Consider the following 15761-nt stretch of genomic DNA (forward strand, 5'->3'; position numbering starts at 1 on the left):
ATTCCTTGTCCAGCTTTCACATGCATATGAGGAAATTGAAAACACCATGGCTTGGGTCAGGCACACTTTAGTCCTTAAAGTGACATCTTTGCTTTTTGACACATTAAAGAGATCTTTTGCAGCAAATTTGCCCAGTGCAATGAGTCATCTGATTTCTTGACTGCTTCCATGGGCGTTGGTTATACATTTTACTGCATGTAAATTGTATTTTAATAAAAAAAATTTTTTCCATAACATAAGGAATGATTCTGGTGCTTTCCTTCATAGTACTTATCACAGCGTGTAATCATTATTCATGTATGTGATCATATGATTAGCGTTTATCTCCCAATTAGCTGTAAGCTTTGGAAGAGAGGAGACGACGTCTGCACAAAGCAGACTCTTGGTAAGTATTTGGTGAGTACGTGAATGCATTTCAGGTTGTAGATGTTATATATAACTGTACAAGGTATGTGAGAGGGTAGAGGTGGGAGCCTGCCAACCCTGGCCAGGGCGTACGGGTGCTTCAGAGAGGAGGAGGGGACATTTGAGTCACATCCTGAAGGCTGTTTGTTATTTTCAAGGGTAGAAGACAAGCAAGGGCGGTAGGCAAAGGAGCCTGTATGTGTTAAGGCACAAGGGCTAGAAAAGCTGCCCAGACAGCTTATGGTTTCACGTGGTAGGAATCTTGGCTAGGGTGGTAGAAGAAGTAAGGTAGAAAGGTAAGCACGGTGTATTTGCTGACCTAAAGAGTTTGGTCTCCAGCCTGTGGAAATCACGGAAGGTTTTGAGAGGGGGCCGTCACAAAATCAAATCTGTGTTTTTAGAAAGATCACTGGATTTGCAGGCTAAACCCCAGTCAGCGGCAGGGGCCCAGAGTTTTTCCTGGCCATAGCTCCCTCAGGCTCTTTGCCAGACTGTGGGACAGGCCAAGAATGCTGAACCTCCTTGGGCGTTCAGGTGAGACTTGAGGGTCTGCCATTTTCTGAGTCCAGGCCCTTTGGGCTGGTGAAGCAGTGCCACCTGCTGGTGTGCCCTGCACTTGGACGTCCCCAGCCATCTAGCTCCTTTGTAGTCTTATGATCCCAGAGTAGGACTGGCGAGCGCCATGGCCCTCAGAATGATAGGCAAAAAGGACCTTCTGTGAGGCAAGCTCTCCCTTTTGGTGCGGGGGCTGAGATCAGTACACTTGTACAGATAAAAAAAAAAAAAATTTTTTTTTTTTTTTACAGATATAGGAAGGAAAAATTCCTGCCCCCCGATAATGAACAAGCACAAACTAACATTTCCAGGCTTTTGAACCAGTTTCACCTGGTTCAGATCCTCCTTCTACCACCATCTAGCTGTGTGACCTTGATGAAGTTACTTACCCTCTCTGTGCCTCAGTTTCCTCATCTGTAAATTAGGAATAATAATAATAACCGCCTGTCAGGGTTGTTATAAATCAATGTATTTTAAAACACTTAGAACAGTACCTGGCCCACAGGGAGTGCTTAATTGAAGGTATTATCATCATCATCATTAAAAGTATGGACTGAAGTGAAAATACTTGGTGCATCTGGAGAGCTCATGGGCTGGAGGGTGAGGGGTGGTGTGTGGGGCAGGGGCCAGAGGGTGCTGTGTCAGCTGGAGCAGGGAAGTGCACTTGGCTAAGTATCTCAGACTCTCCTGGTGACAGTGGGAATGGTTGGAGGGTGTGACCCTGGGAGGAATGAGGTCAGCTCTACATTTGCAAACACAGCCCCTGAGCACCCATTTCAGCACTTGGAGCTTGCACATGCGCCCTCGCGGTGAGCCTCACACCCAGCATCCCTGGTGGTGATGGTATCCTTGTCGTCCGGACCAGGAAATGGGATCACAGAGGCTAAGTAATGTGTGCAAGTTCATATAGTGAATTAGGACAGAACCCAAAGTCCAGGGCTGTGTCCCTGCAGCCCAGCCTTCCATCCACCCCGTTGTGCTGAGGTTATGGGAGGGACGGGTTTATGGCATCAGCTGCACTGGGCAGGGCTCAAGCAGAGAGCTTTCCCTCCTCTGCAGGTAGGCTCCGGTGGATTCTGTAGCTTTTCTGGTCTTAGTCAGAAGAACACTTTAGTTTCAAGAATTAATTTTAAAACCACCATTTTTTAAAAATCCGAATGAAACTTCTTCCTTCTCCCAGATGGACCTGCTGCAGGTTGGGAGATCTACAGCAGGAAGAGGGTGGGGGGCTCGTCTCTCTTTCTTGCTCTTCTTGCCTTCCTTGCCAGTTGCCGAGAGTCAGAATCGACTACAGCAACTGGTTTGGGTTGTTTTTTGGTTTAGGAAAGAAGGTGGTTCAAAATTGGAAAAGGTGTATTCTAGGGTTCTATCCTTTCACCTTATTTATTCAGTCTATATGTTGAACAAATAATCCGAAAAGTTGGACGTTATGAAGAAGAACACAGCAACAGGATTAGAGGAAGACTCCTTAACAGCCTGTGATATGCAGATGACACAACCTTGCTTACTGAAAATGAAGATGACTTGAAGCACTTACCGATGAAGGTCAAAGACTACAGCCTTCAGTATGGATTACACCTGAACACAACTGGACAATAAACAACATGGTCTTTTCATTTGCTTCACATGTATGCGAAAGCTGGCCAATGAAAAAGACAGAGGTGTTGATGAAGAATATTGAATATACTGTGGACTGCCAGAAGAATGAACAAATCAGTATTAGGAGAAATACAACCAGAATGCACCCTAGAAGTGAGGATAGTGAGACTTTGGCTTGCTTGGTTTGGACAGTCATCAGGAAAGATCAACGGCTAGAAAAGGACATTGTGGTTGGTAAAGTAGAGGGTCAGCAAAAACAAGGGAAACACTCAGTGAGATGGATTGACACACTAGCCACAACAATGGATTCGACATACCAACGATCATGTGTATGGCATAGCAACAGGCAACGTTTTGTTCTGTTATACACAAAGTCTCCATGAGTGGGAGCCAACTTGACAGCAGCTAACAACAGGATAGGAGAATCAAAGTAAAACAAGGAGCAGGTGAGGTCTTCGTTGGCTGGTACTGTCGTAATGCGGCAATGGAACCCCTGCATGTGGCCCCTGTGAATTGCTGGCACCTTTGTGGGGTGCGTTCTGGGATCTCCCAGGCTTGGAGCATGCCCCTCCTGGGCATATCTGCCTTGCAGTCCCCTTGACTCAGGCAGGGCCTCCTATAGCTGTCTGCTCATGGTCTCCTCCTCGGCCTCTGGTATCCCAGGAGTCCTCCTTGCTGTGGGGGGTCACCTCACCTTCCAGGTGGCCTTGGGCAGAGTCCCTGTGAAGACTTCCAAGTGTTGCTTCCTTTAGGGGGTGGTGTTCCACATCTGGCTGACATTAAGTACGCACGTATTGTGCCCTACCCAAACCTGCGGGGAGTCAGCCACTCCCACTTGGCTGCAGCTTGTCCCCCGTCAAGCAAGAGTCAGATTCTTAACCCCAAGCCCTTCAAACTTAAGGGACTGTGTCATGCTCTCCCCAAGGTTCTCTTGAGCTGGGGATGGGGGCCATCTTACCCCTCTTCCCTTCCTCCAAGTTTTCAAGGATTTGGCATACATTCCTCAATGAAATCCCCATTCAGCACTTTGCAACCCCCAGTGAACACTGACTTCTGTGTAGCCTGGAGGCGGTGATGAGCTAAGGCCGGCAGGGCCAGGTTCACAGACTGTGGCATCTCCTGCATGGCTGGTCCAGCCCCTCGCTTTGGGGGTGTTAAGCATCTATGGTATTGTGTTCAGCCTTTGGGACCTCTGCTGAAATGCTATGAGCAGGCAAGTTCCATTTTAGCATCCTGTTAAACAGCCATGAAGTGTGTGTGTGAATGTGTATATGAGTGTGCAAGTGTGCACGAGTGTGTTTTTATTATACAGGCAGTGTATTTGTACTGCCTTGGATCCAGCAAGTGTCCCACCAGGCCACTTGCTGTCAGGAGTGGTGATGCTGCTCTGCCGACCTCCTCCCCTCCCCATTGGGCTATCGCAGTTGCTTCCTGGGGACGGATCCACGAGTCCAAAGGCCTGGGTTTGCTTTCCAGATCTCAGTTGTGGGCACCTCTCTTGCTGACTCCTGGCTCCTCTCCCGAAGCCACAGATCACTTTTGGTTCCTGTCAGGGGTGCACACAGCTATATGCTCTTTCATGTCTCCATGGGGAGACTGGTTTGCAGGAATGCTTATGAAATATGAGTGAGAGGATTTTTTTTTTTTTGAGAGAAATTAATGTAACAGGGTTTTTCAGATTTAGAGCAGGATTTTGGAAATTCTAGAAGTGTTTTGTATGTTTTCCTGTCAACAGTGCATCTCAAAACGTCACGCCCGCTGCTACCAATTAATTCATGATTTTTCCATTTACCGATTAAGTTGCTCCATGTCAGCGGATTTAAGTTCTGTGAAGTCATGTAGTTTTGTTTAAAGGAGGAAATTGCACAAACTTGATCAAGCAGCAAAAAGTTATAACAATGTATGTAAAGTGAAAAATACAAGCAGAATTTATACCCTTTGTGAAATGGGGTTATGTATTTTATAGTCGCTTTTTTTGGACTTGTGCAAAATAGTATCACAGCTTATTTGTGAGAAAAATTTCAAAACTGTAAGAGTGTGAAATTTTACCCACAGAATCCATGGTGTTTGCAGAGACTTTTTTATTATTGCAATGGTCCTACAATTGTATTGCAATGTTTTGTTAAAGTGTCTCTCTCTTCTACTTTGTGACTTTCTTGAGGACAGAGACTCAGTTTTATCAACCTGTGACCACAGTATAGCATGTAGTTGGCACTCAGTAAGTATTCATTGAATGAATCAACCAAAAGAAATAACGACTAGGGGAAAGGCTAAGTGTGGTTGGAAGCTGGGTATGTTCTAATAATATTTTTGTTTTCCTTATTATCTTGGTCAGGAGTCCCTGGTGGCCCAAATGGCTAAGCATTCAGCTATTTGCTGAAAGGGTGGCAGTTCAAACCCACTCAGAGGTGACTCGGAAGACAGGCCTGGCGATCTGCTTCCGAAAGATCACAGCCTTGAAAATCCCATGGAGCAGTTCTTTTCTGCGCACATGGTGTCGCCATGAATTGGAATTGACTCAATGGCAACTAACAACAACAACAACGTTGGTCAGTGTGCAAGATGTAAGTCGCCACACATTGAGAGATATAGGAGACTTATATAGAGTTATAGGGACTTTAGAATGTTCCTGACACAGAGAGGGGTGGTGACTTGCCCAGGGCCACACAGCCAGTGAGCCTGGAGCCTTGGGCTGTGCAGAGCAGCCTGTCTCAGTGAGGTGGGCTGCCTTTACAGGCGTAGGACCAGGTCTGGGGGTGAGGGAGCAAAAGCTGGTGCTCCACTGATGCTATCCTTGTGTTAGTTACAGGACTCTGATCAGACCGACGTACAGAGTGTCCTACCGCACAGTGACCGCCCTGGAGTGGAGGTGCTGCCCTGGGTTCACTGGGAGCAACTGTGATGAGGGTAAGTCCAAGGACGCTGGCCGCACCTGGGCTGTGGTGTCCCTGAGTGTGTCTACTTCACGTCCTCCCTTCCCTCCTCCTGCCAGCAAGACTCTTTCCCTCCACTGTGCTCAGTGGCTTTGAGTTCTTTGCTTTTCCCAACCAACTCCCAGCCAAATGCTCTGGACTGGCCACACTAGAGTGGGCAGGATCACCTGGGCACTGAGGCAGGGTCCTTGTTTCTGAACTACACACACTCACCCCTGTTTGCCTTGGTTGGGTGGGAGTGGGAGAGCATCCTGAGCACTGGCCAGTGGGAGGGCTTTGATTTATAGACTGTTTTGTCCTCTTCTGGCTCAGACTCACCCAGGATCTGAGGCAGGCAGAGTCAGACATTTGGGCTCTGAGCAGAGGGAGATGGCCCACCAGCCTCGAAGCTGCATCTTTTGTAGAATAAGCCAAATGGCCAGGAGACCGGGTGGGCTGCAGCGGACAGGACTTGCTCAGCTGCCCCCTGCCCTCTGCCCTGATGGTGTGCAGAGTGGGGATAGGAGGGTGGGAGGACAGGGTGCAGCCTGGCTCTGGAGCCCAGTGGGGCCAGACCTCAGCACGCAAGTGGAGGTCATAGATACCTACAGAGCAAATCCCTGTGGCACTCACAGCCAGGGTAATAGGTCCTGCCTAAGGAACGGATTTGCTGCCGACCTCGTTCCTTACTAGAGCTGGTCTGTCTCAAAGCTCAGAGGTCATTTTGGATTCACAAATAGTAACTCTCCTCAACCTTAACTTTCTGGAAAAAAAAAAAATTACTCTCTCATTTTTTTTTATTACCTTATTGTTTTTTTCATCTTATTATATATATGTTGTTGTTTTGGGTCCCACTGAGTCAATTTTCAACTCCTAGCGACCCCACATGACAGAGTAGAACTGCTCCATATGGTTTTCTGAGCTGTGATCTTTACTGGGGCAAATTGCCACGTCTTTCTCCTGAATATGCACTAATATTCTATTCAAAATATATCAATTATATTATATGTGAATATTATATGTAATTACATAATATGTATAATGTTATATATATATATACTTTGGAGCCCTGGTGGTGCAGTGGTAAAGAGCTACAGTGAGCTCTGGCTGCTAACCAGAAGACTGGCAGTTCAAATCTACCAGCTGCTCCTTGGGAACCCTATGGGGCCGTTCTACCCGGTCTTATAGTGTCGCTATGAGTTGGAGTTGACTCGACCACAATGAGTTTGGTTTTTGGTATATATACTTTTATTGTAAGCTACATAAAATCCTCTTTGGGTTATAAACAATAAAAAATTAACAACAAAAATGGCGATAAAAACATGCTTCAATGGGCCTGTGAGCCTGAGGCAGAGCTGAAAGAAGGGGTTGGAATATAAAAGGGTTAAGACAGATGCAGCCTTTCCTGTTTTACAAGATACCAAATACTGGGAGGGGGAGGGCAGCCTTGGGGGCTGGGCCACTCCTGTCGGGGGCTTCACTTGGAGAGGAGTAGAGGGATGGGGGTGGGAGATATGAGAGGAAGTCTGGCTCTCCCAGGTGGAGACATGGTTGGCAGGACCAGGTGGACTTCATGTGTGAGTGACCACACCTCATACCAGACCCCTCACTGAGGTCTGTGACCCTCAAAGCCACAGGATTTGGACCTTCTTTTCCCATTAGTTACGTGACTGTGGGGGAGGCATCTGGTCCCTGCAGAACAGAACAGAGCAGACCCTCTGTCTGCAAGAGAAGTGGTAGCTTTACCCGTAAGTAACTGACTGAGCCCTTGACAGTGATCAAGAATAAAAGGAGCAACGTTGGGATCCACCAGTGATGTGCTGGGTGGGTCCCTCTTGGACTGCCATCTTGGATGTATCTCTAGAAGCCTTCCCTCAGCATTAAGAGCACTTCCAGGCCCTTCTGTCACTCTCACAGCCCTCGGAGCTCCACCTGCCCCCCATCATTGCCTCAGCATACGTGTTTGCCTCCCCGCAAAGCCCTTCGCTGCCCTGTGTGGTTCTTCTCAGAGTAACTGGGCCTGACCCCAAGTAGGGCCCCTTTCTCTCTCTCCTGAAAACCACTGCAGTCCTTGAGCTTATGTTTTTCATATCTCTTCATATTTTCTTATTGTATAAATGGGTGAATTAATACATGAAGTACAAGGCTCAAAATGTGAAAGTCATAATTATCTTACAAGTAGATAGTGAACATGTGTTTTATTTAATTCATTTAATGTGGGAACTAGCAGAATGACAAAAAAACAAAGCTGATTTAAAAGAGGATACAAGAAACTGACGTATAGACACACACACACACACACACACACACACACGTAGTTTGATAGTCCTTAGGATTACCCCGCTTCTGACACCAATTGCAAGTTTGAAGGTCCCCAAGACCATCCTCAAGTTTGATAGCTTGCATGCACAGCTGCATTCATTGTAGCCTTGTTCACAATAGCAAAAAGATGGACCTAGATGCCCATCAACAGATGAATGGATAAACAAACTATGGTACCTACACACAATGGAGTACTACACAGTGATAAAGAATAATGATGAATCTGTGAAGCATCTCACAGCATGGATGAAGGCAGTCACGGATAGCATTAACTTCTTCCAGCAGCTATCTAGGACAACGAGCATGAAGCATTGCCAACCAGGGAAGCTCACCCAAGCCAGAGTTTCATTGGGGTTCAGTCATGTAGACATGGTTGACTGCTTGTGAGGCTGATCTCAGTTTCTCCCCCAGAGGTTTGAACAGATACCATGTGGCCCAAAAACTCCACCATAAATTACATTGCTAGTGTAGTCTACCTGGTATGGCCCAGGGCCTCCAGATAAAGACGTTCTTATCAAGCAGGACATTCCAAGGGTATAGACCTCTCTTCGATGGCAATGGGTTTTTTTTTTTTGTTGTTAAGGTAAGGTTAATCCTTTACCATGTGATTGGTCAATCAATTGATTTATGGATAGATAGAAATAGGTAGATATACATAGAGATAGGTATAGATAGATAGGTAGATATAGACATAGGGTAGCTACAGATAGGTATAGATCTATAGGTAAATTCTTGAAATAAAATTACTAAATTAGATCCTACTGGACAGTACAGGAAACCCTGGTGGCATAGTAGTTAAGTGCTACGGCTACTAACCAAGAGGTTGGCAGTTCGAATCCACCAGGCGCTCCTTGGAAACTCTATCGGGCAGTTCTACTCTGCCCTATAGGGGCGCTATGAGTTGGAATCGACTCGATGGCAGTGGGTTTGGTTTTGGGTTTTTGGACAATACAAGCAAAACCTTTGGACTTAGCCATTCTCCTGAACAGAAATTGTTTGCATCTTACCAGTTTTATATAAGTTCCCATCCAAGTTTGCAGAACCTGGGTGCTATTTATAGTAAATGATAATTCACACAAAGTGACATTCTCCTAGGATGTCAAATGACACTTAGGTGAGCTTGTTACATGGTGCCTGGCATGACATTAAAAAGTCAAGAGATCACCTTTTTGCCCCACTTTCAAGTTTTGGATAATCCTTTCAGACTAAAGGAATGAAGCCCAGCAGCTTACTCACAGTGGCCAGCAGACCGCGGAAGAGCAGTCACTACTGTCCTTGAGGTTCTGCCTATCAGGACAGGAATAGGGCTGTGGGTCCACCCTTTTTGGTTAGTGGAGGCAGGTCTCAGAGGAGGGGGACAGGTGACTGTGAGCTGGTCGAATGTCCCCAAAGGTGTCAACCCCCGAGGCCTTGGCCTCTCACCTCTTACCTGATAAACCACGTCCGCATCCATTCTCTCGGTCTCCTGGACTAATTAATAAGAGTTGTCGGCACCTTGCTGTCAGCCCCAGAGCCTCTGCCTACCCCTGCCCTGTGGATGGACCTTCCCGGGCTCACCCACCTTGCTTGGGATATGTCTCCCCCTCAGGCCCAGGAGACTGCTTGACCTTTTCAGAGAGTCTCAGAGGGTCGAGTGGCCTCTTCCCTACCGTGAGCATGAGGGTCTTGAACTCCGCAAAGAGGAATTGGCAGTTGAGGAATTCCTGGGAGTGTTGGGCCTGGGTTGCAGTTAGGTCTGGCTCCTGAAAGCCCTTGTAAAGATTTTACATTCTCGAATATGAAACAATAAAGGGAGCAGGCTAAATAAAGGCCTGGTCCATGACTTTAGACACATTCCTAAGATGGTTGTGGTGGCTCCTGCCTGTGAATTCCCATTCGGTTCTCATTCCGTCTCTCTGGAAACATGGCGAGGTCAGTGGGGTGCTACTCAGTGGGTTTTGTTTTGTCTCAGATGAGGTACCCCTGGAGAAGTTTCTTTTTCTTTGGCTGTGTCTGGCCTTCCTTCCAGGTCCGTTTTATGACTTGGGGCTTGTGACGGCCTGGGGTGGGGTGGGGTGGGCGCTGGTCTCCCAGGCCTGCTCTCTCTGTGCGTGCTTCCCGTCTGTGTCTCCCAGGCCTGCTCCCACCGCCCCCTCCCTCTCCTGACACCCCAGGAGCGCAGCTCTGAGGCTTGGGGGCCCTGTCCTTCACGTTGTCGGTTGCCGTAGAGTCGGTTCTGACCCGTGGTGACCCCGTGGGAGAGATGTCTGTAAATCTCAAAATCTAGATTTCTAACTCTGTCTGTGCAATTAGAAATATTTTTTTTTTCTTATTACAAAAGCAAGTAAATGTTCGGTGTAGAAGAAGTGGAACTATCCAGAATTCCAACTCTCACGGTAAACTCTGGTCTTACTTTGGTGAAAAGTCTCCCGTCCTTTTTTCCTGCCTGCATGTTGGTTGTACTGTACATGCTGTTTGGTAAACTTCTTTTTCCCATAACTTATTGTGAACATCTTTATCAATAGATAGGCTTCTCCAATATTGTTCTAGTGGCTGTAGAATTTGGCTACACACATAATTTATTAACTCCAAAAAAAAACTATTTGCTGTTGCGTCTGACTCATAGTGACCCTATAGGACAGAGCAGAATTGCCCCATAGGGTTTCCAAGGAGTGGCTGGTGGATTAGAGCTGCCATAGCATAAGCTTTTATACACCATCAGGGCTTCTTATTAACTAAATGCCTACCAGAAAAAACCAGCCACTTGCTGTTGAGTTGACTCCGACTCATGGCAACCCCATGCATGTCGGAGTAAAACTGTGCTCCATAAGATTTCCAATGGCTGGTTTTTCAGAATTAGATCCGAGGCACCTCTGGGTAGATTCAAACCTCCAACCTTTCGGTTAGTAGCGAACGTGTTAACTGTTTTCATCACTCTGGCACTCCAAACCCCTACTACTGGATATTTAAATTGCTTCCACGTTTTAATTAAATTTTAACTAAGATTGTTTTTGTTTTTGTTTTTTTCTTTAAACTGAGGTGAAATTTACATACACTGAAATGCACAAATCTTAAGTGTACAATTTGGTGAGTTTTGATAAATGCATACATATTTCCATCCCCTCCTAGAAAGTTCCCTTGTATCCCCTTTCCAGTAAATCTTCATCCTGCCTAAGTAACCACCATTCTGATTTCTATCATCATAGATCAGTTTTACCCAGTATAGAACTTCACATGAATGGAATTATACAGCATGTTCTTTTTTGTATGGTTTCTTTCACAATGTCTTCAAGATTCGTCCGTGTCATTGCACGTGCATTAGTAGTTTATTCTTTTGTATTGCTGGATATTATTCCATTGTATAAATAACCATGATTTTATCCATTCTCCTGTGGATAAATATTTGGGTGGTTTCTAGTTTGGGGCTTTATGAATAGAGCTTCTATTAATGTCTCGTGTATGTCTTTCTGTGGGCGTATGCTTTTATTTATCTTGAGTAAATCCTTAGGGGTGGAGTTGCTAGGTTGTAATGTATGTTTAACTTTTATAAGAGTCACATTTTTTCAAAAAGTGGTTTTACCATTTTACACCTTCCCCAGCAAGATAGGTTCCAGTTGCTCCACGTCCTTGCCAACATTTGGTGGTGTCAGTCATTTTAGTGTTAGCCATTTGAGTGGGTCTGAAATGGTATCTCATTGTGATTTTAATTTGCATTTCCCTGATGACAGTGATGTTGAGCATCTTTTCATATGTCTGTTTGACATGCTTACAAGCCATTCTTATATCTTCTTTTGTGAATTGTCTGTTGAAGACTTTCGCCAGTTTTTAACTGTTGCATTAGGTGCCATCAAGTCTCTTCTGACTCATAGCGACCCTGTGTACGACAGAATAAAACATTGCCTAGTCCTGCACCATCCTCACAATTGCAGCCACTGTGTCAATCTATCTCCTTGAGGGTCTTCTTTTTTGCTGACCCACTACTTTACCAAGCATGATGTCCTTCTCCAGGGTCTGGTCGGTCCTGATAACATGTCCAAAGTATGTGAGACGAAGTCTTGCCATCCTTGCATCTAATGAGCATCCTGGCTGTACTGATCTGTGTGTTCTTCTGACAGTCCATGGTATATTCAATATTCTTCGCCAACACCATAATTCAAAGGCATCAATTCTTCAGTCTTCCTTATTCATTGTCTAGCTTTCACATGCATAAGAGGCGATTGAAAACACCATGGCTTGGGTCAGGAGCATCTTAGTCCTTAAAGTGACATCTTTGCTTTTTAACATTTTAAAGAGATCTTTTGCAGCAGATTTGCCCAATGCAATGCTTTGTTTGATTTCTTGACTCCTGCTTCCATGGGCATTGATTGTGCATCCAAGTAAAATGAAATATTTGACAGCTTCAGTATTTTCTCCATTTGTCACGATGGTACTTGTTGGTCCAGCTGTGAGGATTTTTGTTTTCTTTTTGTTGAGGTGTAATCCATACTGAAGACTGTGGTCTTTGATCTTCATCCGTAAGTGCTTCAAGTCCTCTTCACTTTCAGCAGACAAAGTTGTGTCATCTGCATATCGCAGATTGTTAATGAGTCTTTCTCCAATCCTTATACCTCGTCCTTCTTCATATAGTCCAGCTTCTGGAATTATTTGCCCAGGATAAAGATTGAATAAATATGGTGAAAGGATACAACCCTGATGCACACCTTTCTTGACTTTGAAAAGTATCCCCTTATTCTGTTCGAACAACTGCCTCTTGGTCTATGTACAGGTTCCACATGAGCACAATTAATTGTTCTGGAATTCCCATTCTTCAAAATGTTATCCGTAATTTGTTATGATCCACACAGTCAAATGCCTTTGCATAGTCAATAAAACACAAGTAAGCTTCTTTCTGATAGTCTCTGCTTTCAGCCGAGATCCATCTGACATCAGCAATGATAACCCTCCTTCCAAGTCCTCTTCTGAAGTCCAGCTTGAATTCTGGCAGTTCCCTGTCAATGCACCACTGCAACCATTTTTTAATTATTTTTAATTAGGTTCAAATTTATGAGAAACAGCCAAACTGTTTTCCAAAGAGTCTGTACCATTTTACATTCCCACAAGCAAAATATGTTTGAGTATTAATTGTTCTACATCCTTGCCAACATTTGGTGGTGTTAGTCTTTTTAATTTTAGCTGTTCTAGTGGGTATAAGGAAACCCTGGTGGCGTAGTGGTTAAGAGCTATGTTTGCTAACCGAAAGGCCAGCGGTTCAAATCCACCAGGTGGTCCTTGGAAACTCCATGGGACAGTTCTACTCTGTCCTGTAGGGTCACTTTGAGTTGGAATCGACTTGACAGCAGCGGGTTGGTTGGGTTCAGTAGTGGGTATAAGGAAACCCTGGTGGCATAGTGGTTAAGAGCTACGGCTGCTAACCAAAAAGTCAGCAGTTCAAACCCACAAATGCACTCCTTCGAAACCCTGTGGGGCAGTTCTCCTCTGTCCTATAGGGTTGCTATGAGTTGGAATCAACTCCGCGGCAGTGGGTTTTTTTTTTTTTAATATCAGTAATATATGAGAATTCCAGTTCTACATTCCTGGCTAGTACTGTAAAGAAAACCAAACCAAACTCATTGCCATGGAGTCAATTCTGACTCATAGCGACCCTATAGGCTAGTACTGTAAAAAAACTAAAGTACTGTAAAAATGTAGTGGGTATAAAATGGCATGTAACTGTGATTTTAATTTGTGTTTCTAAGGTGATTATGTTTTCTTCTAGAAACTTTATAGTTTTAGTTTCTATGTGTGATGGGAAGTATGGATTGAAGTTCTTTTTTTTTTTTTCTTTATGTGGATATCTGGGTGTTCCAGCACCATTTGTAAAAAAGGCTTTCCTATTTACATTTAATATCCATGTTACCTTTGTTGCAAAATCAATTGAATTTCCAAATGTAGGTCTATTTTTGGACTCTTTATGCAGTTCCATCGATCTATTTGTCAGTTGTTATATCAGTACCTCACTACCTTGATTACAGTAGTTTTATAGTAAGTCTTGAAGACATGTAATGTAAATTTTTTCAACTATTTATTTCTTTTTTGAGACTGTGCTTTGACTCCTCTGAAAACCCTGGTGGGCATAGTGGTTAAGAGTATAGCTGCTAACCTAAAGGTCGGCAGTTCAAATCCACCAGGTGCTCCTTGGAAACTCTATGAGGCAGTTCTACTGTGTCCCATAGGGTCTCTATGAGTTGGAATCAACTCGACAGCAAGGGGTTTGTTTTTGTTTTGTTTTTTAATATCAGTAAGGTATGAGAATTCCAGTTGTTCTACATTCCTAGCTAGTATTTGCACTGCCAGAATTTTTAATTGTAGCCATTCTAATAGGTATATAGTGGTATCTTATGGTTATAATTAGCATTTCCCTGAGAGCTAATCATGTTAAACACCTTTTCATGTGTTTGTTGTGTTACAAATACATGTGTGTTTATAAATTTTCTGTTTAGGTCTTTTACCCATTCAACTTTTTTTTTTTTTTTTTGATCTTCTTACTAAGGAATTGTAAGAGTTCTTTGTATATCTGAATGGAAGTGTTTCGTCAAGTATCTGTATATCGTGAGTATTTTCTCCCAGTCTGTGCCTTGCCTTTTGTCTCCTGAACAATTTTTTTGTTCAGAGAGAAGAAGCTTTTTTCTGAGAAGAATCATATTTCATTTTGGTAAAGTCCAAGTTACCATTTTTTCTTCTACGTCTCTGTTTTTTTTTGTGCCCTATCTAAGCAATCCTTGTCCAGGGTCATAAAATTTTCTTTTATGTTTTCTTGTAAAAGTTTTCTAGTTTCATCTTTTATATTTTGGTCTATTATTCATGATTCACTTACGGTTAGGTTTTAGTCTGGTATGAGGTAAGGATCTAGATTTATTTGTTCCCATAAACCTATCCAGCACCATTTGTTGAAAAGATTTCTTTCCTGCTGATTGACTGTGGTACCTTTATTAAAAAGTCAATCAACCATGTAAGTATGAGTCTATTTCTGGACTCTCTTCCATTAGTCTATATGCGTACCCTTGAGCTAATACCACATTCCCTTGTTAACTGTACCTTTACAGTAAATATTGAAATCAGAAAATGTAAGTTCTCCAACCTCAAATTTTTGTGAAATTATTTTGGCTATTCTAGGTTCTTTGCATTTCCTTATAAATTTTAGGATAAGTTGTCTATTTCTACCCTTTTGATTTTTGATTGAGATTGCATTGAATCCATAGAACAATTTCAGGGAAAACGGACTACTCGCCAATATTGAATCTCACAATGAATCTTATTGATCATGATATATCTTTTCATTTATTTAGGTCTTTATTCAATAATCAATTGAATATTGTTTCACTGATTTATTTGTCTGTCTTTATGCCAACACTATACTGTCTTGATTACTGTAGATTAATAACAAGGACTTACATTACTTACATCACTAAAACATTCAATGACGTTTTAGAGTTTTCTAAACTCTTCCAGAGTTCTTCTCTCTACCCCTCTTTCAGGGACTCTAATTACACGTATATTAGGCTTCTTGAAGCTGTCCCACAGCTCATTGATGTTGTGGTTTTTTTTTTTTTCTTCCTTCTTCTTTCTTGCTTCTTTCCTTCCTTCTTTCATTTTGTATTATTTCAATTGCTAATTCTTCAAGTTCCTTGATTTTTTCCTGCAGTGTCTAATATGCTATTAAGACCATTCAGTGAATATTTCACTTCAGTTATTATATTTTTTGTGTCTAGAAATTCTATTTGGTTCTTTCATTATACTTTCCACTTCTCTCCTTATTATGTTCATGTTTTCATCAAAACCTTTGAGCATATTTATAAAAGCTATTTTAAATTGCCTGTAAGCTATTCCATAATTTCTTTTACTTCTGAGACTATTTCTATTGACTGATTTTTCTCCTGATTATTACTCACATTGTCTATGTCTTTGTAATTCTACTAATCCTTTATCGAAATATTTGATATTGTGAATGTG

At 43.3% G+C, this 15761-nt stretch overlaps 1 protein-coding gene across 2 annotated transcripts in view; it reads left to right on the top strand.

Annotated features, from left to right (window-relative positions):
* Nucleotides 1-15761, top strand: part of COL26A1 (collagen type XXVI alpha 1 chain) — a 248399-nt gene that overhangs the window by 104238 nt on the left and 128400 nt on the right. The window contains exon 3 of one of the 2 annotated variants that reach the window (XM_049904167.1): nucleotides 5363-5466. In XM_049904167.1, coding sequence (XP_049760124.1) covers nucleotides 5363-5466 — 104 coding nt within the window. The remainder of the gene's footprint in view (nucleotides 1-5362; nucleotides 5467-15761) is intronic. The other variant, XM_049904168.1, reaches the window with a different exon arrangement.

This window comes from Elephas maximus, chromosome 12 (assembly GCF_024166365.1).
Source record: "Elephas maximus indicus isolate mEleMax1 chromosome 12, mEleMax1 primary haplotype, whole genome shotgun sequence".
NCBI classification, from domain to species: domain Eukaryota; kingdom Metazoa; phylum Chordata; class Mammalia; order Proboscidea; family Elephantidae; genus Elephas; species Elephas maximus.